This window comes from Sus scrofa, chromosome 1, assembly GCF_054392235.1.
Source record: "Sus scrofa isolate SSC_HxYL_T2T_F1_AM1 chromosome 1, Sscrofa_HxYL_maternal_Yorkshire_Landrace_v2.0, whole genome shotgun sequence".
Taxonomy (NCBI): domain Eukaryota; kingdom Metazoa; phylum Chordata; class Mammalia; order Artiodactyla; family Suidae; genus Sus; species Sus scrofa.
In genome coordinates, this window is record NC_139383.1 from 112,221,355 (window position 1) to 112,248,746 (window position 27,392).

The window sequence follows — 27,392 nt, forward strand, 5'->3', positions numbered from 1 at the left end:
AGTTATGGCTGAATAGAAAGAATATTAGACTTGGTATCAAAGACTTCACTTAGAATCCGGCTCTCCTTTTTATTATCTGTTTGACCATTGATAAATAAATAAAGGTCACTTTAAGTTTCAATGTCCACATTACCAAACTAGAGATCAAAATTGAGGTTGTAGAGTTCCCATTGTGGCACAGCAGAAATGAATCCAACTAGTATCCATGAGGATGTAGGTTTGATTCCTGGCCTCGCTCAGTGAATTGGGGATCCAGCATTGCCGTGAGCTGTGGTGTAGGTTGCAAACATGGCTCAGATCCTCTGTTTCTGTGGCTGTGGCATAGGCCAGTAGCTGTAGTTCTGATTCAACCTCTAGCCTGGGGGCCTCCATATGTGGCCCTAAAAAGCAAAAAAAAAAAAAAAAAAAAAAAAAAAAAAAAAAAAAAAAAATTAGGTTGTTAAGAAGATTAAATAGGTGAAATATATAAAATGCTCTAACGCATTTTTATAAAGTGTTTTTCTTCTTTAATAAATACAGAGAAGTCATCCATTTTCTCATAGAAACTTAGCTGCAAGATTAGCTAGGAAATATATAATCTTCATTTTGCCAAGACATTGGCAAATGTTCATGAATTTTCTTATTGAGGAAGAAGTACACAATATATAGAAGGGTTAACAATGTACTAGTCAGGATTTACCAGAGATCCAGGACCAATAAGATGGATGGACAGATGGATAGGGAGGTATGTAGATAGATAGACAGACAGACAGACAAATAATTTCTGCAAGATGGAGACCCAGGAAAGCCTGTGGTATGTAATTCAGCCCGAATCCAAGGGTTTGAGAATCAGTGGAGTTGATGGTATAAATCCCAGTCTGAGGGTAGGAGAAGATAAAATGAAAACCTAAACTCAAACAGTGAAGTGGGAGAAAAAAAATATGAGTGAATCCCTCTTTCTTTCAACTTTTGTTTTATTCAAGCCTTCAGTGGATCAGATGATGTCCACCCACTCTAGATGCTAGGTGCTAGAGAGGGTGATCTAATTTATTCAAATCCATGGGTTCAAATCCTAATCTCATCCAGAATCACCCTCACAGATACACCTAGAATGTAATGTTTAATGGGTACTCTGTGACCAATCAAGTTGCACAGACAATTAAGCCTCACCAACATTTAGGGTTTCGCCTCTTTTATCCACCATATTACAAAAGGCAAAGTGACTTGGAGAATTCACAAATTCCAACCTTTTTAGAATATTTTAATATAAATAAAGTAAAAATAAGTGGAGGTGGTGATTTGGGAGAAAGTATTTTTATATGTGTCCCAATTGTCTCCTACTCGTTCTTTTTCATATAATGTCATAACATGGACATTTTCCCCAGTATTTCATTTACCAGCTTGGTGTCCCATGCAAATTATTTCATAAATTTGTAAATGCTACAGTCTTTGAACTCTCATGCTGCTTCCTCCATACATACACACACGGACACACACACCCTCACTATGACATTGATGGATATTTCACCCTTTTAAATATTCAGCAAACTTGGAGTTCCTGTCATGGCTCAGTGGTTAATGAATCCGACTAGGAACCATGAGGTTGCGGGTTCGATCCCTGGCCTTGCTCAGTGGGCTAAGGATCCAGCGTTGCTGTGAGCTGTGGTGTAGGTCGCAGACATGGCTTGGATCCCGCGTTGCTGTGGCTCTGGCGTAGCCATCTCAGATTAGACCCCTAGCCTGGGAACCTCCATATGCCACAGGTGTGGACCTAAAATGACAAAAGACAATAAATAAATAAATAAATAAATAAATATATATTCAGCAAACTCTCTCTGATTTTACCTTCAAGGATGAAGAAAAATCAGCAAAGTTTTCATTTCCTGAGTGAGCATTAATACTTAAACCTATGGTATGCACGGAGGCCCAATCAGTCCATTACCAGATTTAATGATTTTTTAAGGGTTCAATTTAGTAATCACTATAACTGATGGTCAAAAGGTGAGACCAGGGCTATGTGACTATTCTAGCATTGAACATTTGTTAAAACATCCATTAATCAGGGGTTAACCTTACTATTTATAATCATAAGCAAAAGTGCAGCACATAGGAAATGAGCCTTCTCATTAGAATTATTCACTTTAAAATCAGTCAACCACATTCTTCTCTGACATCAGAAAGGCTGAGAGTGGGTGATTGCCTCAGAAATTTATGAGACCAACCTGAGTATCTTTCACGTTCCAAAAGAAATACAACAAATCCTTTGCTGACAAAGCCGTAGTCATTACAGATTTTATATTCCAGTTTACGGAGGAAGAGCTTCTCTCAAGCAGATGGCTTGTTTTATCACAGGAACTTTCTTGCAGGAGAATCACTAAGGAGAAAAACTTCAAATAGATCTGGGTAGAATCCTGACTCTACCAGCTATAAGCTGTTTGAACTTGGCAAAGACAATCTTTTTGGAGTATCAATTTTTTTTATCTTTTAATTCCTTCATCTAACCAGTCATTTTTGGTCATTCAACAAATGGTTTTTTAGTGCTTATTTATCAGGAACTATGGTAGGCATTGGAGGTAATAAAAAAACAAAAGGAAAAGTGGTCCTGGCTTCTGAGTGAAAAAGGATGTTTCTCTCTCACATGTGGCGTGTGCCTTATAAGAGAGAGAGTGCATGTATAAATGATCACCACTGTTCTGAAACATCCTGGTAATCATCTCATTTTCTTTTGGAAAGAACTTTCTGTGGATTGTCTCTTCCGATTTCCTCCAGAGGCAGTGACTTTAATAACAGACCCACCTACCTGATTTTATTAAGACACATGGCCACCCAGACAACGGCAAGTTTCATGCATGGCTGTTTTTACAGTTGTGGATGGTGGCGTGACTAAACTCTGGCCAACACAATTAAGCAAATGTGACAGTCCCATCTTCAGGCCTACCCCTCACAGAATGCATGAGCATATGTGACCCTCGGGCCTTTTCTCCTTCTCCCTGGCTAGGAGATGACACGGAATTAAACTCAGAAATAGTCTACATCTAACGTTGGCAAAGCCACATGGCCAACACTGGACTGCTTCCTTCTAAACTGTCACTTCTACTTCAAGCTACTGTATTTTGTGTTTCTTTATTATAGAAGCTTGGTCTGTACTTAACTAATATATTTGTGACAGATTCAGTTCATACCTTATTCATTGTCTTTGAATCCTTGAAATCAATTATTATCATTCATCACTGATGTTGTCTTCAAAACTACTACAGTATTATTTAAATATGTCTCTAATTATACTTACTACTTTATTATTTTTACTTTGAGTTGAATTATAATAATTATAGTGCAGGAAAAATTGCTTACACTCACAAAGGAAAAAAAAAATCCTAATCTTTGTTGATAGCTGTCTTATTTCAAGTAATGCCTAATAAAATAAAATTCTTAAACAACAAAATAGAGCATTCTCTTTGAGATTTAGATACGCACCCTTTAGTATGTTTTACAGAATTTTTAAATTCTTTTAGTTTTCAGAGTACCCAGGAAGTTTTGTTATTTAGCAAAGTCTAGAATTGGTATTTGGACAAGTCCTACATATATTTCTGAATTTATTTTTCAGACTTGATCTCTGCCTTTTTTGAAACATACAATTTCTAAAAAATAATGAGCTGAAGTAAATATAATTTATACAAATCAGAATATGTCTCTTGGTAATGTAGGTATAGGAATAGATGTAAAACACAATATGCTTAGCTAATAGAATGAAATGTATAAAATTGAGTCCTGTTCCCTCCAAGCTGTATCCTTAAGATATTAAACATTATAATATTTATGTTTACAGTGGCTTTTGGAAATCTTTGTTGAATAAGGCTTTTGGAAAGTACCGAATATTCTTTTCAATTCCTTCATTGCTAGAAAAATTGTATTCATGGATTTGATTTAATATAACTACCAACAGTGACTGAAGGACAAATATTATAAATAAGGTGAACAACCAATGATAAACCAATAATTCAGATTTTTTTAAAAGTCTTAAAATGGCAAGATTGTCTTTCTATTTACAGCTTGTTTAAAGTTTTGTTTCTCTTTTAAATGATATATTCAAAATAGCTAAGATCAAATTTCAGAGATATCTCTTATAAGTTATTCCAGAGCCAGGCCATCTGGTCGGAAGAATAATTCTGGTTCACAGTTTTCAAAGGGAGAGGGACTGGTGGGTGTCAGAAGGAGAGGAAGTGACTAATCAGAACAATTGTACTTCTTTTTATAATCTACAAAGAGTCGAGCGAATGACCATTGTCAGTATTACTGCATGGGTTACAGGTGTTGTGAAGTAAAAAGTTAGCTTTGGGTCACCCCTACATTTAAGTGGTGGTTCTTACAGGCTCCTAGAGACAGACCCTAAAATAAAACAAAGTGAACAAAAACTTTAAATGAATTTATAATGAATAGTTATAAAAGATGGCATTCAAAATAGGTCATAATAGTAAATCAAGTATCATTATTGAATGTTGACCCAGTGTCTAGTTATTTTTAAATATTATATCACCGTATATCTTTTTTTCTGACCGCAAGAAATAGATTTTCTTTTAAACTAAGGCAAATTTAGACATAATAAATGCCCAGATATTAAAGATATGATTGCATGAATATTGAAAAATGTCTTTACCTGTGTAAACAAGAACACAACCAGAGTGCAAATCAACCCCATCACCACAGTTTCTGCATCCAGTCAACCTCCCAACCTTCATAGGCAATCAGTGTCCTGACTGTGAGTAACATGGATTATGTTGGCTGTCCTAGAACCTCATAGAAATAGATTCTTTTTTTTTTTTTTGTCATTTTAGGGCTGCATCTGAGGTATGTGGAGGTTCCTAGGCTAGGGTTCGAATCAGAGCTACAGATGCCTGCCTGCACCACAGCCACAGCAACACCAGATCTGAGCCATGTCTGTGACCTATATCACAGCTCATAGCAACACAGATCCTTAACCCACTGAGGGAGGCTGGGGATCGAACCCACATCCTCATGCATACTAGTCAGATTTGTTTCAACTGAGCCACGACAAGAACTCCAGGATGTATTCTTATAAGCTGTATCCTCTTGTTTGTTTTTTAAATGTTATTGGAATATAGCTGACTTACAAAATTGTTAATTTCAGGCATACAACAAAGTAAATCAGTTATACATATACATACATCCATTCCTTTTCAGATTCTTTTCCCATATATGTTATTACATGGTACTAAGTAAATTTCCTTGTGCTATTCAGGAGGTTGGTCCTTGTTACTTGTTTATTAAATATGCTGTCTTTTATAGGTTATTATAAGACAGTAAATATAGTTCCCTGTGCATAGAGTATGACCTTGTTGATTTTTGTTCTATATATTGTAGTGTGTATATGTTAATCCCAAATTCCTAATTTATCTCTCCCCCTTTCCCCTTTGGTAACTATAAGTGTATTTTCTATGTCTTTGAGTCTACCGTTTTGTAAATAAGTTTATTTGTGTCATATTTTAGATTCCACGTACAAGTGACCACACATCTTTGTCTTTCTCTGTCTGACTTATTTCACATAGTATGATAATCTCTAGTTCCATCCACGTTGCTGCAAGTGGCATTATTTCATTCTCTTTTATGGCTGAGAATCCGGTTGTATATACATACCACATCTGTATCCATTCCTCTGTTGATAGGCATTTAGGTTGCTTCCTTTACTTGGCCATTGTATATAGTGCTGCCATCAACATTGATGTGCATGTACTTTTTTAGAATTAGAGTTTCTTCTGGATATTTGCCCAGGAGTGGGATTGCTGGGTCTTATGATAACTACTTGTAATTTTTAAAGGAAGCTTTATACTGTTTTCTGTAGTGACTGTCCCAGTTTCCATATTTATCTTAAATAAAAGTAATATAATTCACATTTCTAGATTTTAAAAAGACAAAGATGGAGCTGGGAGAAGTCAGTAAAATTGCTTAAGAATATATATCTTTTAAACAGTCAAATTCATTTATAACTCAGATGTGTTTATCTTCAGTGCCATGGCCTTTCCACTCTCTCTGAATTATTACATAATTTTTATCTTTGGGGGTGAACTTTGCCCTCTGAGCCTTGAGTGTAAGCCTGGTCCCTATGGATTCACTGAGGTCGTCCTGCCACAGGGTCCAGGTTTACATCTCTAAATGTTCTTCTCTGCCTACTTACCTTCTTCCCAGTTCTCACTAAACAAGATGCTGAAGAAAGCGCAGCCTTACCACATGCGTCTCCCTACGATTGGATAGGTTACTATTTATGATTTCCCTTTGTTTGCAGTCTTTCAGCAGAATTTTGCAGACATGCAGCTGTATTACAGGTCAGGTCAATTTAAAGGAATCATGTACAAAATTGTCTGTTAAAATCCAAATCTACACCAATAATGTTACAATTTGATATGTCTTAATGGGATAAACAAGTGTATTTTGCTCCTTATTTCACTGCTTCCTGAAAATGACAGTGTGTTTTACTTTTCCAAAATTTCTACTGACTATTACTATAAATGCTAACATTTGCTTGATTCCTGGCTCGGGTCATTTTAAGTACATTTGGTTTTGTCTTTTTTTTTTTTTTTTTTTTTTTCTTCTACCTTCTGAACCTAAGATAATTTGAGTGGGTAACTAAAATACTAGTTGATTTTCTTGAGAACTTAGGTCAGAAGCTGCATTTGTTTATGATCAAATGACTTTATCCTATGTCTGTTATTCCACTTTTCATTGACAGTTTTATTTTTACTAGGTCTTTATTGTTACCTATTCTGACTTCATTTTTTTCACGTTTTTTGTTGGTTTGTTTGTGTGGGCCACACCCACAGCAAATGGAAGTTCCCAGGCTAGGTGTTGAATCAGACCTGCAGGTGCCAGCCTATGACACAGTCACAGCAACACCAGATCTGAGCCACCTCTGTGACCTACACTGCAGCTCATGGCAATGCTGGATCCTTAACTCACTGAGATGGGCCAGCGATTGAACCCAACTCCTCATGGATACTAGTCCGGTTCGTTACCGCTGAGCTACAAGTGGAATTATTTTCATGGTTTATTAAAGCATTAAATCAAAACTGAATTCAAGTTTATATCCGCCTTAGACTCTCATTAATTTAATGTACCCTTCCATGATTAATACAGTTATTTTCCATCTGGACATATTTCTGAGTCAAATATATTTAAATGAGAAATAAATCCAAATTTTAGAGCACAGAATTGAAAACTTTGAGTACCTGCAAGTTTCATCATTTGAGGCAACCTTATTGTCAAGAGGATAGAAATCAATTAAGATAGGTATAAGAAATTTAATCAGATACAAGGGAGAGGCTTTCTCTTTTAACTTTAGGTGTGATATATGTATGCAATCTAGTAAATTAAACTTCAGCCCAGACTATAAAGTCATACTATGTATACTTTATCAGTTATTCCACATTTGAAGAGAAAATAGCAGCAGGAATCCTCACATTGAATCTACTCCATTTGCCCTTGGCATTGTCCCCAAGACCTTAGTAACTATGGAAATACCATGGGAGAGAAAGGTAAATAGAGCATCTATATAAGTGTGCTGTGCAACATGGAAGCCATCAGCTATAGGGGCTCTTTAAACTTAAATTCAATAAAATTAAGTAAAATGAAAAAAAATGTTCCTAGTAATGCTACTTACATTTTAAGTGCTCAGTAGCTAAATGTGGCTGGAGGCTGCCACACTGTACAGCATAGTTATAGAACATGTACGTCATCACAGAAAGCCCTCGAGGACAATGCTGTTTTACAATATTTAGTGGGTTACTGCATATGAAACTTTGTCTGAAGATAATGAAGAAAGCAGAAGCAAGAGTACCTAGAGAAATCCCTACTCTGATTACAAATAAATAAACACATGTATATGCACAGGCTGCCTGTCACTTAAGGGTTTGAATATCATCTATTTGGCAACCTGGGTAATTAAAGATCAGCAATCAAATAACAAGACACATTACCCAGATGAAGGTAGAAGCCTGAGTAAATATAGAAGTGGATAGATGGAGCAGGCTAGACACACACACACACACACACACACACACACACACACACACCACTGGAAAGTAAAAAACTTCTTTAATCTGAGGCAGGGTAAAGGCATAGTACAGTCCCCCAATTCTGTCTTGTACTTCCTTCTACTTTTCCACTACAAAAAAGAGTGTAAACCATCTGGGGCCTCTTGTCCATGCTGTCTTACTCAATCTTTAACCTCAGTGGTTAAAAAGTGGGTGGCCTCAAAAGCAGAACATACCTGGCTTTGAATCTGAGCATTGCCAGTTCATGAGCTCTGCGACCATCACCATCACAAAATCTGCCTTCTTTCACCTCTAGAGTGAGGATACTCCCTGCACCCACCTTTAGGATTAGATAAGTGTGACACAGCATGGCCAGGTTGGTTCATTTTTGTTCATGAACAAAAACCCTCCTGATTATACTGACTTCTGCCCTCTTTCCTCAGCATCTCTTTCTCTCTGTCTTCTCTTTGTATTTCTCTTCTACTTCCTTAATTCCATCCCCTCTCCCAGAAACCCAGAAGAATTAGGAAGGGAGAGAGTTAAGAGGAAGGAAGAGAAGGACCCCGCAATTTTTTAAAGGAGACCAAATTAGTAAGCCAAGAAGGGATGGAAAATATTTGTAAAAGGGAAAGATATGGGTTCCTCTTTCAACTCCTAACCAAAGCACATTATATTTTCTTATTTTCTTATTCTGTTTTTCCTTTGTGCTGTAGTGTCAGTCTGAGTGACTTTTAAACCAAAGCGATGATTCATTTGCTTGACTTAACTATGTGGATCATATTGGCATTTCTTATTAATGCAGCCTTTTATGGTCATGCAATATTTTTACCTCATCTTTTTTTTTTTCTTTTTGTCTTTTTAGGGCCATATCTGTGGCATATGGAAGTTCCCAGACTAGGAGTTGATTTGGAGCTGTAGCTGCCAGCCTACACCACAGCCACAGCAATGCAGGATCCGAGGTGCATCTGCAACCCACACTACAGCTCATGGTAATGTCAGATCCTTAACCCACTGAGCAGGGCCAGGGATCGTACCTGCGGCTTCATGGATGCTAGTCAGGTTCGTAACTGCTGAGCCACAATGGGAACTCCTCACCTCCTTTATTACTGAGTTTAATATCTTTTTTGAGAAATGTGAGCAAAACGAGGAATACCTCTGTGTTTAGTTAGTTGTCTCCTGAGGTAATTTCCTGAAGTAAAGCTCTGCTGAGAAATTATTTCATTAAGTGCCCCATTTGTAAGCTGTTTGTGGCACTTTGGAATCTAAGCATTTACTCAGTCCTGTCTCTAACTCTGAGGTCTGGCTTTCAGAGCTCACCTCAGAAACAAAGCAGATGATGAGTGTTTATTCTGCTCTAATTGGTGACCAAAGGCTGCTCTGCAGAATGGTCCAAAGGCAAGCCCAAACCTTCTAGTCCTAGCACTGCAGAGGAGCATGTATTGGCATGTATAAGACAGTCTCTCTGCCCTCAGTCTTCTCAAGCTGAAACGATTACAACCAGACCTCGGTCTCTCCATTTCTAAAACCGGAATGGTCATTGCTGCCCTAAACTTTTTGGAACATTGTTGAGATACTTAATGAAGAAACGGTTTTTAAAATCAATGCACAGTACACATGAATCTCTGTTTTTCTTAAATGTGAGGAAAGATTGCATGTAAATTTGGTACCACTCACCAAAAAAGAGCCAGCCATTCCAATTGTCTCCAGTCTGAACCTAAATGACGCCAAGATAGCCAGTTAATTCAGTGGGAAAAAAAATAGGAAAACAATTATTTGGAAGGGTATCTGGAGCAGATGCACTGCTTCCTCAAGGCTTAAGGAAAGAGTCCTCCATATCCCAGACTACTTATATACAAGTTTTATAACATGACCAGAGCCCAGAACAGCCCGTCTGTTTTATCTGTGATGTCCTTTCCTCTCTTATACCAAACATGACATAAGCAGGAATTTTTCTCTCCCTTCCTGATTTGCTATCCCCAGCAATGATTTCATGTCACTCAGAATCTAGGAGCCAGAGTTCCCATTGTGCCTCTGTGGATTAGGACCTAGTCATGTCTTTATGAGAATGAGAGTCCAATCCTGGCCTTGCTCAGTGGGTTAAGGATCTGGCGTTGCCGCAAGCCGTGGTGTAGGTTGCAAATATGGCTTGGATCTGGTGTTGCTGTGGGTGTGGTGTAGGCCTGCAACTGCAGCTCCAATTAGATCCCCAGCCCAGGAACTTCCATATGCTACAGGTAGGGCTGTAAAAAGAAAAAAAAAAGAATCTAGGAGGCATTTGCAATTTTCCCCTCCCCCCATCCCTCCAAATAGACCTACAGAGTATGTTACTCACATGCATCTTTTGTTCTTTACATGTGCTCTGCTCTATCACCTCAGCCCAGGCCTTCGTGACCTTTGCCTAGACAATTACAATAGCCTCTGAGGTAGATACGCCTCAATCATCTTTTCCATCTTTCCTGAATTACATAGTTCTGAGGTAGTAATCTCTCTCAAAGCATAGTTTGAACCTTGTTCACAATGTTCTTCACCTCACCATCTCTCATTCAGTCAAAGGCAAGAATAAAGGGCCCAGCTTTGGAATTAGAGTATCCCCCATTTACCTACAAATAGGGAGTAATTGTTCATCCAATCACCAGGTATTTATCAAGTACTTACTAGATTCCAGACACTGGGTTAAGTTAAGCATTGACTAAAATAAAGGATGCGAGGCACTTAACAAAAGGCCTGATTAGGCACCAAACAAATGGGACTACTAGGAAGAGGATGATGGGGAGAAAAGCGAGAGGGAGGAGGAGGAGAAATTGTCAGTCTCCAAGTTTGAAGCCTAATATGCATGATTCTATAACCACTGTGAGCTCTTCACCTGCATTTGCTTACTCCACACTCCCTCCTCAGCCTTTCTTCATCAAAAGATTCAGCAAAACCAACATCTTCTCTGCAAAGCCTCTCTGATTCCAGAACAATTTGCTCTTTTTTTTTTTAACTTCCAACACAGCTCTTCTATTAGAAAATTCATCAAAGTGAATACAGACTGCTTTGTATGATATATATATTTTTTTAAATCCTTATATATACCATAGAAACCTTATTACCAACATACCTTAGAAAACTTGTCACTGTGTCCTATATATAGAAGAGGCTCAATGATGATGGATGAGCAAATGAGCAAAGGAATATATGAAAAATAATTGAATGTGAGTATGCAAGTGAGAGGTTTTGTTTCAAAATCCCTTTGGATTCATTTTTTCCCTCAATCTTCAATTATCAAAATGTGCAGTTTGAGATCAAGAAATCTGAGTTATTTGTTCAGATTGATGGTGGGCTGCCACATAACCTTCACTAAATAATTTAGCCTTTCTCTGCCTCATATGTTCATCAATTCAACAAATATTTGTTAAGCACTTTCTATATGCCAAGCACTGAATCTTTTCCTACAAAGTTCATTTTTATCTGATTTCTTTCTTGGTGCTAGACTTGGTAAATTAGAGCAAATTTATCTTGATTCTCCTTTGGATTCAAATACTTCTTCACACAATCTACCAGGATGAGTATCTGGTACCTCCAAGACTGGTTAATGAACAAGTCATGTTATAAGCTGAGTATTCTTTGGATAGTGTTGAAAGGAAAGAAGAAGGAAGGAAGAAAAGAAAAGAAGGGAGAGTGGAAGGAAGCCCTCATAAGAGTACTAATTAGATTAGGTATTAATTAAATTTGCAACAAGTATATATAATAAGTACAATTGAATGTTGAATGTACTATAGAAATTGCATCTTTCTTGAATATGAATTGCTCATCCTTTTAAGAGATCAATGCAATAGGCTATGTTTTCTGTCTACCTGCTACACTTAATTAAATGGTTCATGTCCAGTGGGGTCAGAGATGTCCAATAATATTTACCGTCTGACAGGGATGCAGTGGCCTTTTCCCAGTGCCTATGGTAGCCCTAGTTCACTGCAATGAGCAGGAGTCTGCATCAGGAAAACCACTACCACTCTCATTTTCTCTAATTGACTTGTTGACAGAGGGCAAAAGATGTAGGGACATAGAGACTAGGCCCTGAGAAGCACTTGGCATTGATGGGGCCACTGAGTGAAGTACATAATCTGTAATGAATAAGGACTATGGGCTGTCAATCTAGCACATGCCAGTGGCATTTAATTCACACGAAATATTAATTAAAAATAATGATATTCTCCTTACTGGCTTTTGTTACCAAGTACAGCATTTTGGTCTAGTCTCTGAGGAGCTTTCTGCAGGTTGTTAGATTCATTCCCTTAGCCCCAGAGCCACATTCATCTCTCTACCTTCAGGCAAGCCTCAACAAAGGCTCTTAGAATGATGGGTCTCTTACCTACCAAGTCTCTGAGGGGAAAAGAACCAAAAAAATAAATAAATAATTTCCCTATTTCTCATTCCTTGTCTTTACAACTCCTATAATCAATAAACGCATTTATTCCATTTTTTTTTCCCCTAGCTGCAAAAGCATACTAGCCAGAAGCCATCTATTTTGGATGCTCCAAAGAGTTACTAAGTATTTCTTCAGCCTCCTTTTCCTAATGTGATGTATTCTATAGGAAAGGTTGTCCAAACAATGATGAAAATCTGATCAATAACTTGAAATCACTCAGAATACCCATTATTAAAAATAATTCCCATGGATATCCACCAAAATTCAGGTTTCAGTATGATTCAATCACAGTGAATTCAAATGAGAAAATACTGCTCTGTGTTATTTTTTAGAGGCAACTGATACATTTTCAAACCCATATATCTGTAATGTTTTGACAAATCCCGCCCCCCCAAATTTACTGTCATAATTGTCATTAAATGTATTCCTGAAAAATGGGGTCTGACCATAATTAATGATTAATTCATTTGGAATTCATTATGATAATATTAAATGTGTTTAGCTCATTTGATGCTTCTAAAGAGGAAGCAGTTCTAAGGCAATTCTTTTGTGATTTACCAGTTTTAAAGTTTAAGAGCTCTGAGCATGTGCAGGACATAGCTCCACAATGCCCTCTAGTGGTTAGATAGTAAATTACACTCTTCTCTTGAATGAGAAGAAAACACAAACCCTCATTCTCCCTTGCTCCCCATTCACTCTCACAGCCATCTTTCCCCCTCAGAACACACTTAAAAAAGATGCCTCCATCACGGTATAAAAGGGGATCAAGGCAATATAGTCCTATATCCACTATTAACTAATAACTGAATAATATTTTTATTGTTGTTGTTCAGGCTGATTCAGTATTGGATCAAGCTTGACTGGGTCATGAAAAGACTCTTGCTTCTTCAGTAGATTCAGATGCAGTTTGACAAAAGCACTATACAGTGGCCAGAGGAATCCCAAAGATGTTAATCAGCAGGCAGAGCATGAAGAGCATAAAAGGAAGCTTCTTGAATAAGGTAGACAGAAGGGGGTGTGAAGTTGTCTTAGGTCTTTTATTTCCTAGGTAGCTCTGTGTTACTTTAGAAACATCAGTGAACTTACCTGATCCTCAAATTACTAACTGACAACAGTAAAATACCAGATAAAAAGTCTTCAAGATTCCTGGCACTATTCTTATATGAGTAACAACTCCACTATAAATCTGTCCACCTTTCCTGGGAATAATCAGTGACCACCTGCTACTTTAATTGAAGCCTGGTCACCTGCAAGGTGTTCACAGCACAGTTAGGATTTGTGGAATTTAGCAGTTAGTGTAATTCATTAATCTAACAGCTGGTAGAATATAAAACTCTGTACTTTCCACTAGTATGCCCTATACCATGGCTAGACATTGAGTGGAAGATGCTGCTATTACTCAGATGAGTAGAGACTTGGTGTGTATTGACATTAGCAAGAGACAGTGTAGAAATGACAATTATCTTGCCTTTATCTAAGGAATACTACTAAGGAGTGTAGATTCTAATCTGTTTCTATTGATCTTATGGTTGACATCTTAACTAAGGAAGCCTAGGCTATATTACCTATCTTTCCATGAATATACATGAATATTACATGAATATGTAGTTGTCTATGTAAGAATCTGAGGCTGTAGACTAGTGGCCATGAACCTGTATTCACTTCAGAGGTATATTTTGTTTGGCCAGCACAGATTTATTTTCTTAAATTGTATGCCAACATTTGAAAATTTGATGATTTTTCATAAAAATCTAGATTTCTAGAAAATTTGAAAACACAGGAACTTCCCTCCATATACTAATAACACCTTGAAGCTGAGTGGTGGCCCCAATCCTTTGCTGAATTTCTATCCATCATCCTCTCTGCTCTGTTACCTTTTATACACTGTAGTGAAATTTTTCTCTCTCTCTCTCCTTCCTTCTCTCAGGTTTAAAAACAAAAATAAAATTCTAATTTCTAAGCACGTAAGTTTGGAATCACTCATGTCTCTCTCACTCCCTTGATAAAGAGATACATAGACAAATGCAAATGTATAGTTTATGTATATTAGGTGAAACCAAATGCAGTTTGGACCCTCCCAAAGGTATTTTTATATGGTTTGAATCTAATATAAGTGTTTTTAGTATAGTTGTGTATATATCTGAAATCAGACATATATTCTCTTCCAATAACTCTCAAGTATATTTTTCCTGATAGAAAACTATTTTCAATCATTCCCACCTTTTTTCCTGAGATGTTTTTCACAATCTACTATCCTTCTAAGTCTAAATTCTACCCATGCCCTTGAGTTCCAAGTCCAAGAAGTCTTTGATGACTCAATCCCTCACCAATTTTTATGCCTCTAAAGTTATATAGCCTTCATAAGTTGTATCACATACTTTATTTGCTTATGTTTATGTATCTTTCATTGTTTTCTCTACCAGAATTATGAGGTCCATGTTTTACAAACATTTTGGGATCTCAAACAGCAGTTAACACCTGACTGATTACTTTCTCTTTTCTAAACTAGGCTGATATCATAAATCTAAAAAAATAGATATCCCCTCTTGTGGTGAAGCCATTCACTGCATAGACTACATTAAATTTAATTTCATTTTATTCTTTCTATGTGGTGGTTCTTGTATCTTTGTGGTTTGGAATGTCAAAACCTTTAACACTTATACTTAGGTCACATAAAAATGTCATGAAGAAAAATCAACCTGATCAGTTCTCTTTTTTTAAGATTTGCATTTTTTTCTATTATAGTTGACTTATGATGTTCTGTCATTTTCTGCTGTACAGCAAAGTGATCCAGTCACACATACACACACACACACACACACACACACACTTTTCCTCACATTATCCTCCTTCTCACATCATCCTCCATCATGTTTCATCACAAATGACTAGATATAGTTCCCTGTGCTATTCAGCAGGATCTCATTGCTTATCCACTCCAAATGCAATAGTTTGCATCTACTACCCCCAGGCTTCTAGTCCATCCTACTCACTCCCCTTCCCCTTTGGAAACCACAAGTCTGTCCTCCAAGTCCATGAGTTTGTTTCTTTTCTGTAGATAGGTTCATTTGTGCTGTATATTAGATTCCAGATATAAGAGATATCTATGGTATTTGTCTTTCTCTTTCTGACTTATTTCACTTAGTATGAGAGTCTCTAGTTCCATCCATGTTGCTGCAAATGGCATTATTTTGTTCTTTTTTTACGGATGAGTAGCATTCCATTATGTATATGTACCACATCTTCTTAATCCATTTATCTGTTGATGGACATTTAGGTTGTTTCCATATCTCCTCTATTGTGAATAGTGCTGTAATGAACATAAGGATGTGTGTGTCTTTTTCAATGAAAGTTTTGTCTGGATATATGCCCCAGAGTGGGATTGCTGGCTCATATGGTAGTTCAATATTTAGTTTTCTGAGGTTTCTCCATACTGTTTTCCATAGTGGTTGTACCAATTTACATTCCCACCAAAGGGTTCCCTTTTCTCCACACCCTCTCCAGCATTTATTATTTGTTGACTTGTTAATGATGGCCATTCTCACTGGTAATCAGTTTTTAAAGGACACTGTCAGAGATCCATTTATTCATTTTAAAAGATTATTTATTGTAAAATAAAACACAGACACAGAAACCATGTGAAACAAATGTATAATTTCATGAATGATTGTAAGTTGAAGTTCAGTGCGTGCCTTTGCTCTACATCTTGCAATCTGGCATTTGGGAGTTCCTGTCATGGCTCAGTAGTAACAAACCTGATTAGTGTCCATTAGGATGCAGGTTTGATCCCTGGCCCCACTCAGTGAAGTAAAGATCCGGCGTTGCAGTGAGCTGTGGTGTAAGTCACAGACACCACTCGGATCTGGTGTTGCCATGGCTGTGGCATAGGCCGGCAGCTACAGCTCTGATTTGACCTCTAGCCTGGGAATTTCCATATGCTGCAGGTGTAGCCCTAAAAAGACAATAAATAAATAAATAAGAAAGAAAAGAAAAAAAAATAACTGGCATTTGGATCCATAAGCTTGATCAGACTAAGTAGGTTCAACCACTTTGGCAAGACTCTAAAGGTGTAATCTGTTCTTTCATTAGGAGGTATGTAAGGTCGAGACATCTCTATTTATCTTAGTGATCATGAATAATTAATGAGTAAATCTATTTGTTCATTGAGGCTGAAAAATGGCAATATTTGAATTTTATTAATTTGTTCTTGTTAGTTAGTTGGAATAATATTATAAGGAGATGACCCCCTCATATACTGTTTGGTTACACCGTGGTGGACTTTTTTCAAGGAAGACATGATAAATATTTGACTCTTTACCCAGACTTGAAAGATAGTACTTTGGGTCTCTGTCAACCACATAAGTAACCAACTCTTATTATTCTTTAAAATGCTTTCACAAACCCATGCTTTGGTGTATATTTGTTAGGTTTCAATTCCTTGCAACTTTTATACTTATTGAGGCTCACATAGTCCTGATTTTTGGTCTGCGGAAGCCTCTTCCAAGCTGATTTCCATTTGACATGATCCTAATAGTCTTTGATGATTTTCTTTCTTTGTGGTATGTCAAGACATCTCAGGCCCAATTGCTGTTTTCTACCTCAGACTAGGAGTCAATCAGTTCTCCAAGAAGACCTTGTTTCTTACAGTGCAAAAATATATATATGTTTTTTAAATCCCAGTTTGGGTACTAGGGGTTCCTGTTATAATTGAGTCAGTGTTTCTGGACATTTTCAGTGGACAGAACTAGAGCAAAGATAAAACACCTTTTGAGTTTAAACTGATTTTTCCAATTACATTTTAGGAACACAGTATTTTAGTTAACCTCTTCTATTTTACATCTGTATGTCCTTTTGTTCACAGCAGGAATCTAGTTCTCAAGGACACAGGGGACAATAGAATTAGAATTTCTCATGATTACTCATTTGTTCAATCTCATATTCCATTAGTCTCAGAATAATAATAATAACAGTCTCACCACCAATAATAATTATTGAAACGTTTTTGCATGTACTATTCATATTCTCCCTTAATTTCATCTTATGATTATAATATACCTCCAATATCAGAACTTGTAGCCTTGCAAAATAAAATCTCTCCCTTTTAACCCCCACTTAGTCTTAGTTCATTAAATTTATTGTTCACCAGTTAGCTCTTAGGTCAGTCTCTCCCCTGGTCATTTTAAATGTCTAAAGCTCATTTTCTAGTAGTTCTCGGGATCAGGGGAACAATATTCGCTGATTACTTGCATGTTGATAACAGTTTTAGTGAGCCCTTTATATTTAAAGTTAACTTTTGTTGACTTAAAATCCTTGAACCACCTTTCCTTACCTTGAGTATCTCTAATAAATCACTTCAGTTTCTTCTGTCACAAAGTGTTACTGTCAAAAAGTCTGATAATAATCTAATTTTCCCTTTTGTAAATCGTGTATGCTTTTTGTCCACATGCCTAAAAGATTTTTTTAAGTCAGCAAAAGTTTTTTGAATTATATTTTTTTTCACATATATTTGTTCTGTTCCCCCTCTGGTTTTTTTTCCTCAAGGAAAACTATTATCCTAGCGTTAGCTATTCCTTCTTTAGTATTTGTCACTTTTTCTTGAATTCTTTTTTATTCTTAATTTATTTTTGTTTTGGTTTTGTTTCTTCCTGGTTGCTTGTTCATCTAGCTATATGTCATTTCTAAAATGACCCCTTTACTTCTGTAGAATTTGCTCTTGTTAGGCTACCTCATCTCTGAGTTTTTCTTTCTTTTTTTTTTTTTTGTCTTTTTGCTATTTCTTGGGCCGCTCCGGCAGCATATGGAGGTTCCCAGGCTAGGGGTTGAATCAGAGCTGTAGCCACAGGCCTACGCCAGAACCACAGCAACGCGGGACCCGAGCCGCGTCTGCAACCTACACCACAGCTCACAGCAACACAGGATGTTAACCCACTGAGCAAGGGCAGGGACCGAACCCGCAGCCTCATGATTCCTAGCAGGATTCGTTAACCACTGCGCCACGACGGGAACTCCAGAGTTTTTCTAATTCTGATTTATGTTACCTGCATTCACACAGTTTAAGTAGCTTTTCTTTTTCTTTTTTTTTTAAGGTTAGACATTTTTTTAATTAGTTAACTTATTTATTAAAGTATAGTTGATTTACAGCATTACATCAATTTCTGCTGTACATCATAGTGACCCAGTCATATATATATGACTGCATATATATTATATACACAGTCACACATATATTATTATATTATGTATAATACATACACATTCTTTTTCTCATACTTTCTTCCATCCTGTTCTAAATACACAGAGCTCCCTCTCCTATTGTTTTCCTTGGATGAGAGCTCAGGGCTCAGCAAACTCTGTCCTGTGGGTCAAATCTGGCCCAGGTCCTATTTTTGTTTGAGCCCAACTAAACTCAGAATGGCTTTGAAATTTTTGAAGAGTTGTAAATAAATAAAACAAACATAGATGAATATGTGGCAAAGTGGTCAGCAAAGTTATACTCTCTGAGTCATTTGCAGAAAAGTGGACCAAATCCTGATACCTACAAAAAATGATGACAGTTTGCTTTCTGAGTTTTCATGACTATTCCTACTTTGATCTGGACTTTCTCTTCCTTTCATGTCTGTTGCTTCTGTCCTACTTAACTAATTTTAAATATATTCTTAATAGTTTGTCCCCTGTGCGACCCCTGTTTTGGAAAGAAGATTTTGCAACTTAGTTTCAAGTATTTACTGTCCTCCAACTGATCTGCTGCACTTTCTAGACTACCTGAGAGTTATTTTAGAGTTATCCTAATTTCAGGTTTGAGGCTTCCATCTGATTTCTCTTACACAGATACTGATAGAATGCAAGTTCTAAGGTCCTTGCTGGTTTGTCCACATCCACCTGCATTTTAGGATGTGGGATACACCTCATCGCCTCCTTTTGTCATCATTGTCCAAATGCCTTTGGCTTTCTATCTGGCCATTCCGTCTCTTTCTATGTGAAAATTTAGGAAGATCAAAAAACTCTATTGCTTCCACTGCTATATTCTTCCCAGAATCAAACTCACTCGTTGTTAAACAACAATTTGCTTGACTGATTATATTCAATTTGATTCCAGGAAAATGTTTACCCTGAGTATTTCGGTACATTAAATAAATCGACACATTCATATTCTTTCTGTTTTTCTCCAGAGTCAAGTTCCCATTATGTGATTTCCCTAAAAGCTTTTAACAATGCAGGAGAAGGAGTTCCTCTTTATGAAAGTGCTACCACCAGATCCATAACAGGTAAGCTAAAATAGCTAATCCTCTTGTGAGAAAGTAGTCAGTATTTGAGTTATGGTGAAAACAAACAAATAAACAAAAACAAAATACAAAGAAAAAGTGTACATAATCATATCCTGAGCCTTATGTGTATGTATGCACACACACACAATTTTTAGCAAAATTAACTGAGAGTGATTCAGTCTATACATTAGTACATGGACTTAGAGAATGTGAATTTCTTATTCTTTCTCTTCTCCAGTAGCTACCTGTTTTGGCATACAAATACCACTCTTTATTCCCCTAGACATTTTGTCTTAAATTTGCAAAGTAGGCAAGAGGGTCTCTTCCAAAAGGCCACCAGGTGCCTGAATGGACACTTGCTTCTCTGCAGAGAGTCCTTCAAGCTGATATGACCAGGACAAACTGACCTCCTGGGCCTGGTTTGGACTGGGTGGAGGCATACAGTGATTTCTTTCTGTGGTGGGCCAGCAGGTCACCCCAACTGTGCCCAGGACCTCTGGACATTAAAAGGATTGGCTGCACCAAGATCTTTTCACCTCTAGGAATTGTTACATGAGCTGGACTTTAAAAGTAGCACAGAAGAGAAGAAAGGCTCAAGGAAATGAGAAAGTGATGGGTAAGGAAGAGAGACCCAGCCATTTATGGACACCATTTGTGAATAAGGCTGGACCTACCCAAAAATAGAATATCATCTCTGTGGGGCTTTTTCATGAGGCAGTCACATGACTCAAAGTCACACAACCGCCTCCAGTGCCTTAGAGCTGAAATCTATAAGCAAAACCTAGGAGTTCCATCATTTTAATCAATACTTTGATCCTTAACCTCTTTTTTTTTTCTTTTTTTTTGGCTTTTTAGGGCCACACTTGTGGTCTATTGAGTTTTCCAGGCTAGAGGTCGAATTGGAGCTGCAGCTGCTGGCTTACACCACAGCCACACCAACGCAGGATCCAAGCTATGTCTGTGACCTACACCACAGCTCATGGCAATGCTGGATCCTTAACCCACTGAGCAAGGCCAAGGATGGAACCCACAACCTCATGGTTCCTAGTTGGTTTCATTAACCACTGAGCCACAGCAGGAACTCCCTGCCCCCTTTCAAAACCCACAACCCTCAGACTTTGTTCAACTTATCAGCTATTTTCAACTTAATGAGAACAAAGGACTTAAAAGCAGGATTTGATAGCAAGGACCAGAGAACATGGAAAATTACCGGGTGCTTGAGTAGGAGTCCTGAAATGTAGAGATAAATGATCGTAAAATAAGTAGTAGAATCCTGTGACTTCTGCTACCACCTGTATTTATGTGAACTTTGTAGAGTTTGTTTTCTCAATCAAGACACTTAATTCATAGACTCTCTGGAAGATCGTAAACCAGATCTGTATTTTTTACATAATGGTTTTCTGAGTATGCTATCACTTTATTTATCTGATTTCAACCAGATTTCTTTGTAAGGGAGAGATGTTATTCCAGAAATTCCTTGAATCTTTGGCTACTGGCTTCAATATCTATAATCTTCCTGAAGTAGTATATACAAAAGCTTGGGTACACGTCACTATATTATTTTACCCATGGAGACAGTATATGGCTCATAGTATATTATCAAAGGGGCTCATAACTCCCCCCAAAAGGTAAATAAGAAATATTACCATACAGAATATTTACTGTCACAGGTGTTGTCTCTAAATATAGAAAGATGAGGCAAACATAGGGCCAGGATAGAAATTACAAGATACCATAATGGAGAGTGTTGGGGATTTTCATTTCTCCTTATTCTGTTGCTCTGCCAAACATTCTTTGAGAGATACCTGCCACCTTGACTGTGTCTGTACTTCCCCTGATGTTTATTCAGCAAGCCAACTATTCCTTGCATAGGTTAAAAGATAGAAAAACTCATTGATGTAACTTTGAGCTTGCAATCAAACCAAAGAAAACTGTACCATGGCCAGTCTATTAGAGGTCTAATTTTCTTACCAAAACTAAAACCTACAACAAAGGACACTAAGATGACCCAAAAAATCAATTTTTGACCAGAAAATAGTAGTAGTAGAGATAGTAGAGTTCATATAAACTGAAGATTAAGTTGTTCAGAAAGAACCATTTGAGGTGTTATTAACTCCTCTTCTCTTAGCATGTATTGTCATTCTTTAATTCTCAGCATATGGCATTCCCAGAGTGGTTTCTAAAATGCTAGTGATCCATAAGACAATTTTTTTTCCTGTTCTGTCTAATCCACATAGATCTGAGAAATAAAATAACACCAAAAGTTGAACAATGCGTGAAGGATTTTCTCATTGATGAAAAGTCAATAAGGGTTGGAGAGGATGAATAAAACCCAGCCCTTTCTTCATCCCTGGCTAGATGTGGCCAACCTATTTTTTTTTGTGTTTTCACACATCATGGAGAACAAAGGACTAATAAATTGAATCGGAGGTTAAAGTTCTGGGAGAAGCTCTCCATAAACATGTCCTAGAGCTACACAGAAGACATTCTCTGTCTCTCAGCTTCTGCCAAGTATTCCCATGAGCAGACTTGGAAGAGGCCAATATAAAGTAATAAAAAATCAGAGGCAGTAAATGCACCAGACTGGAGTCAGTCTCAGGTCATCGTGCTTTCCACGTGGACGAGGATGTATCTATAGATGATGGTCCACTCTGGACCTCATCTCATCCTGAGAACATCAGCATTGGAGCCCAAGAAAGTTTCACTAGGTCAAATGGGCAGGTTAAGTGTTCCAGTTTTTGCTGTAAAGCCAAACTGTATTTCTTACTGTTACAAGAACAAGATATTTTGAGCCTGGAGAAGGGAAGAAGGCAGGGACATAATGAGATGTGTTGTTTGAACTGGTTTACTCTCAATTGTTATATCAATGTCTAAATGAAGTTCACTCCAAATGTAAAATGTGGGTTTTTTTTTTTTAAGCTTGTTTTGAACTTTAGTATATTGACTGAAAACCTCTATGTTCTTACCAAAACAATTATTAAGAATTTAATAAGTTTTTCATTTTAGCGAAAGGTTTAAATCTATATTTTGTGTTTTTTTTTCTTTTTTCACTCTTTTGAATGTAACCACTGAAAATCAATACCGTACGAGGCACCCAGTAGTATAAAGAAACAAAACTAAAAAAAAGTTTAGCTGCGAAATAATGTTTTTAATTCAACTACTTAGTTTCTGACCTGAGAGAGAAAGATAATTAGCAATAAATGTGGCATATATTTAGAGCAGTGCTTGCTAACTGTTACTATACTCTGCTTTGTTGGAAATACCATAGTATGTCTGTTCTATCCAACACAGTAGGCCTGAGGTTCATGTGGCTGTCAGACACCTGAAATTGGCCAGTGCAACACAACAAATGTATTTTTTATTTTATTGAATTTTAATTAATTTAAAGTGAAATTGTCCAGGTACCTAGTGGCTATTGTATTAGCCCAGATATACAGGAAGTGGCAAATAGAATGACAAGCCATGCCTGAAAAAAGAATTCCTCTAAAAAAGCAGGAAAAACTTAGCCAGGGTAGACATCTTTGAACTGCATAAGTTCATAGATATAAACCAACAAACAGCATTACTTGAAATTTAGGGGTGCACTCTGGAACTGAGACTCTGAAAAACTCAAGTCATGGAAAATATTACTATTCTAAAATACAGAAATAGCAGGATTGAGCATTATCATTTCTTAAAGTATAATAGCTACTTTTCCAAATCTTATATATGGTACCTCTGAAGGACTATAAAGTTAGTATAGGTTTATCAACAATATTAGAGTAAGCAAAGAAACAACAAATAGGGTAGCATAAAGAGTTGGTCTAAAAGGAGTTTGTAATTGAGCATAGTCCTCCCCTGTGTATAACCTTCTTCTTGGTAAGTCAGCTAAGAATAGAAACAAGTGAAATGAGGCAGTACCTGCTTTAGTTTAGCAAAAAGGTTTCTCTGATGCACCAGCCTGATAACTGATGGGGATCTTCCTGGAAGCAGCAATGTCTTCTGCTCCCTCCTCATCATTTCATAAATCCATTCAAGTTTAAAGCAACCCTTAATAAAAAGACACATCAAAGGAAATATGAAAAGCTGGGCTCTATCATTAAATTTTAAGCACACATTTTTCTTTCTCTTACTATTTTTTTCTCTTTCCTTTTGTTCTATTTTTGTTTTCAGATTTTATATTTTGCTCCAAAGACCACAGCCCAGTAAACTACTAAATAATTCATTGGAAAACAGTGATGAGTAGGGGTAGATATCTAAAATTCAGTGGACAATGTGAAATAATCATCAAAATCAGCCAGTAGTCACTATACTACATTTAAAAATATAAGCTCTGTATGTAAACTGCTTCAGATGCTCTACATTTTAGTAGATCTTGTCTTCTCAAATGTCATCATATGCCCAGGCTAAGTGCCAATCTCATTTGTTAGTGAGAACACATACTCTATGATTTAAAGGAATTTTTTTTAAAAATGTAAATGTCTTAGGTAATACATAAAAGACTCAAAATGGAACTTCTACTATGACCACAAAAATAAACTCCGATCATTCTGATATCCTCATCATAAAAACAAGCACAAGATTTTTCTAGAGAATATTATGAAACCACACACATCATACACATTCTGATCATGTGTGTGCCTCAGTGGAAATCTCATCAGTCTGTAGGTAGTTCATTCTGTCTCCCAACCCAGTAATATGAAGTGTTTCCATGGAACTTAAAATTTTAGAACAGGGAATGTGGAATATAGAAATGCTATTTAAGAAAAAAAAATTACTCTGTGATATTGTGAATAAAATGGACACTTGTACACTTTCTCTAAGAATTTCAATCTAACCACACGACGTACCATGTAAAACCTGATTATCACATCATTGAACCATGTGGACTGTGGACTTGGTCAGTCTGGCTCCGTGCAGTCATAGCCATAGACAGACTGCCATAGACCTCAGGTCCTTTTCCTGCCTAAACAGTATTTATGCAGATGGAATCTAAGCAATAATAAAATGAAGAGAGAAACCAAATCAAGTTAGAGAAGAAAGAGAAAAACAAACAAATAAACAACAAAACAGATATTAGCCAGGCATGTGTTCCTTTGCAGGAGAAAAATAAACTGGATACTCCTTTCTATCATGTTGTTTTAAGTTTTCTGTATAGTTATAAGACAGATGAATTCGATATTGGATCTTTTAAGAAGCAATGTGCCACATTTCAAGGGGAAAAAAATGGACTTTTAAAATATATAACTGGAAGTGACAGCCAAATTGATAAAAACCACTCTAAGGAAATGAGTAAATTATAGAAAATAGCTATTTTTGTAATATAGCAATACTGTTTCTAATGAGTTTTCCGATTGAATTAATTGTATTTTTTTCTGTTCTTCTCATGTTCCCTTTCATCATTATTGCCATGCATTTAACTCATTGTGATGTGTTGCCACTGATGTTTATTTTTTAACTCTTTTATTCATGTATTTATTTGTTTGTTTCATTTGGCGGGTTTTTAAACCCAGATCCCACTGACCCAGTTGATTATTATCCTTTGCTTGATGATTTCCCCACCTCTGTCCCAGATGTCTCCACCCCCATGCTCCCACCAGTAGGTGTACAGGCTGTGGCTCTTACCCATGATGCTGTGAGGGTCAGCTGGGCAGACAACTCTGTCCCTAAGAACCAAAAAACATCCGAAGTGCGGCTTTACACTGTCCGGTGGAGGACCAGCTTTTCAGCGAATGCAAAATACAAGGTGATGTTCTCATTGGTCGTAAGAAATTGAAAATGAACTGTCGGTTGTTTAATACATTGTTTTAAAGTCTTCCTTGACTGTCATAAGTCATCCTGCTGCAGTGACACAAAATGGAAAACAAAGCATTTTAATAACTCATAATCTAAAATTAGCACAAGGACCATTGTGTGTTAGGAGACAATTCTAATGCACGGGAGAAAAACATCAAGAGCTGCAAAATGTTACTTGAATTTACCAGATTTTGCATTTGTATAAATAATTTGACTCTGAACAAGGGAATACCATTTTCTTTTGAAAATAGCAGAGCTCCATGTTCAGGCTTTTTTTGGGGGGGGGGGATTTTGGTGTTTTTCTTTTCATTTGGAATCCAGATTTATGCCAAAAGCAACCCTCATAATATTACAGAGACCCATCTTACAGTGAATATGAATAGGAATACATAACTTGAAGATTTTTTATGCCATCTTAAAAAGGCAAACACATTCTAAGCCACTAACATCTACTTCTTTTTTAGCCTTAAAACACCTTCATGCATTAGAGAAAATCCACAATGCACACTCCCCTTTATCTAGGATAAATTAGACTGGCCCCCTTATTCCTAGTCTACCACTGAGTCATCTCTCAATCCCCCCCAAGAACTCCTTAGAGATTCTCATTTGTGTTGTTGTTACTACTTTCAAATCTCTATAAGCCAGCCTTAGAAACTCCAACAAATAATTATTTATGTACTGGAGGGACTTTGTTACCTCCTAGGCCTACCACATGTTAGTAGCACATATGAACAATACACAAATGTAGAGTAAAATGAGATCAACAATTAATTATGAGGCACTCCCATTTACCTAGAACTATGCTAGATCATAGGAGCCATTTAACATGGTTTTGTTTTTGTTACTTCACATACTTAACATTGCTACTTATAATTTTGGGATGCATAATGCACTCAGCTCCATAGCGTTACTTACAAGAATTCTTAAGTTACTTAAGTGAGATAATATACGAAAACATGTTTAAAATATTCACAGGATGATGATTTAGGATGAGGAAGGTAGCTTTAAAAACTAGAGCATTGGGGCGGGAGGAAGAAAAGGATGAAAGTGGTCTAAAGGTACAAACTTCTGGTGTAAGATAAATAAATACTAGGAATGTAATGTTCAACATGATGAATACAATTAGCACTGATGTATATTACATAGGCATTTACTCTCTGGTAAGAGAGAGTAATAGTTCTAATCACAAGAAAGTATTTTTCTATTTATTTAATTTCGTATCTATATGAGATGATGAATGTTCACTAAACTTGCTGTTTCATAGTAATCATTTTATGATGTATGCAAGTAATTATATTTTACACCTTAAAATTACACAGTACTATATGTCAATTACCTCTCAATAAAACTGGAAGAGAAAAAAAAAGAGAGCATAAATGTCATCCAGCACAAAGGAAGCAGTCGTCCAACCCTGGCATTCCAGAATCTTCAAACTCGCTTTATATCCCTTCTCTTTACCAGTCTACGAGGGAGGCTCTCTGGGAGAATTTGTATCTCCTGATACTTTATCCAATGTTCTTTCTGCAAACTCTCATCTTGCTTAATCCAGCCTTAAGCCAGGGGTGATTTGGAGAATGGAAATATACTTTGGAAATTTCTGACTCTAAAAGAACCTAGAGATAAAGCAGAATCCCACCAATAACTGTGTAAGTCTGCCTCATTTTTCCCCATAGCCCTGCTGGCTCTGCTTCTAGTCTCATTCAGCCTTTAAGTGGCATAAAATTCACATTTCATAGTAAATCAGTTTTTAGTTGAAACCATTTAAAAAACAGTTTTCTTTGGTTCTGCGGCCCTGCTAGGTCAGGTGTTTGGAAAAATTCTCCAGGCAAGTCCAAATAATATCATTGATATAAGATATGTTGTTAAGTACCCCATCCATCTCCTTATAGTATCAGATTTAAGGCTCAGCAGAACTATAAATAA

General features: G+C 36.9%; 1 protein-coding gene across 5 annotated transcripts in view; it reads left to right on the top strand.

The window, feature by feature from the left end:
• Nucleotides 1-27,392, top strand: part of DCC (DCC netrin 1 receptor) — a 1,237,100-nt gene that overhangs the window by 1,050,683 nt on the left and 159,025 nt on the right. For 3 of the 5 annotated variants that reach the window (XM_021073456.2, XM_021073460.2, XM_013992856.3), the window contains 2 exons: nucleotides 19,599-19,694; nucleotides 25,187-25,419. In XM_021073456.2, coding sequence (XP_020929115.2) covers nucleotides 19,599-19,694; nucleotides 25,187-25,419 — 329 coding nt within the window. The remainder of the gene's footprint in view (nucleotides 1-19,598; nucleotides 19,695-25,186; nucleotides 25,420-27,392) is intronic. The other 2 variants (XM_021073463.2, XM_084966364.1) reach the window with 1 other exon arrangement.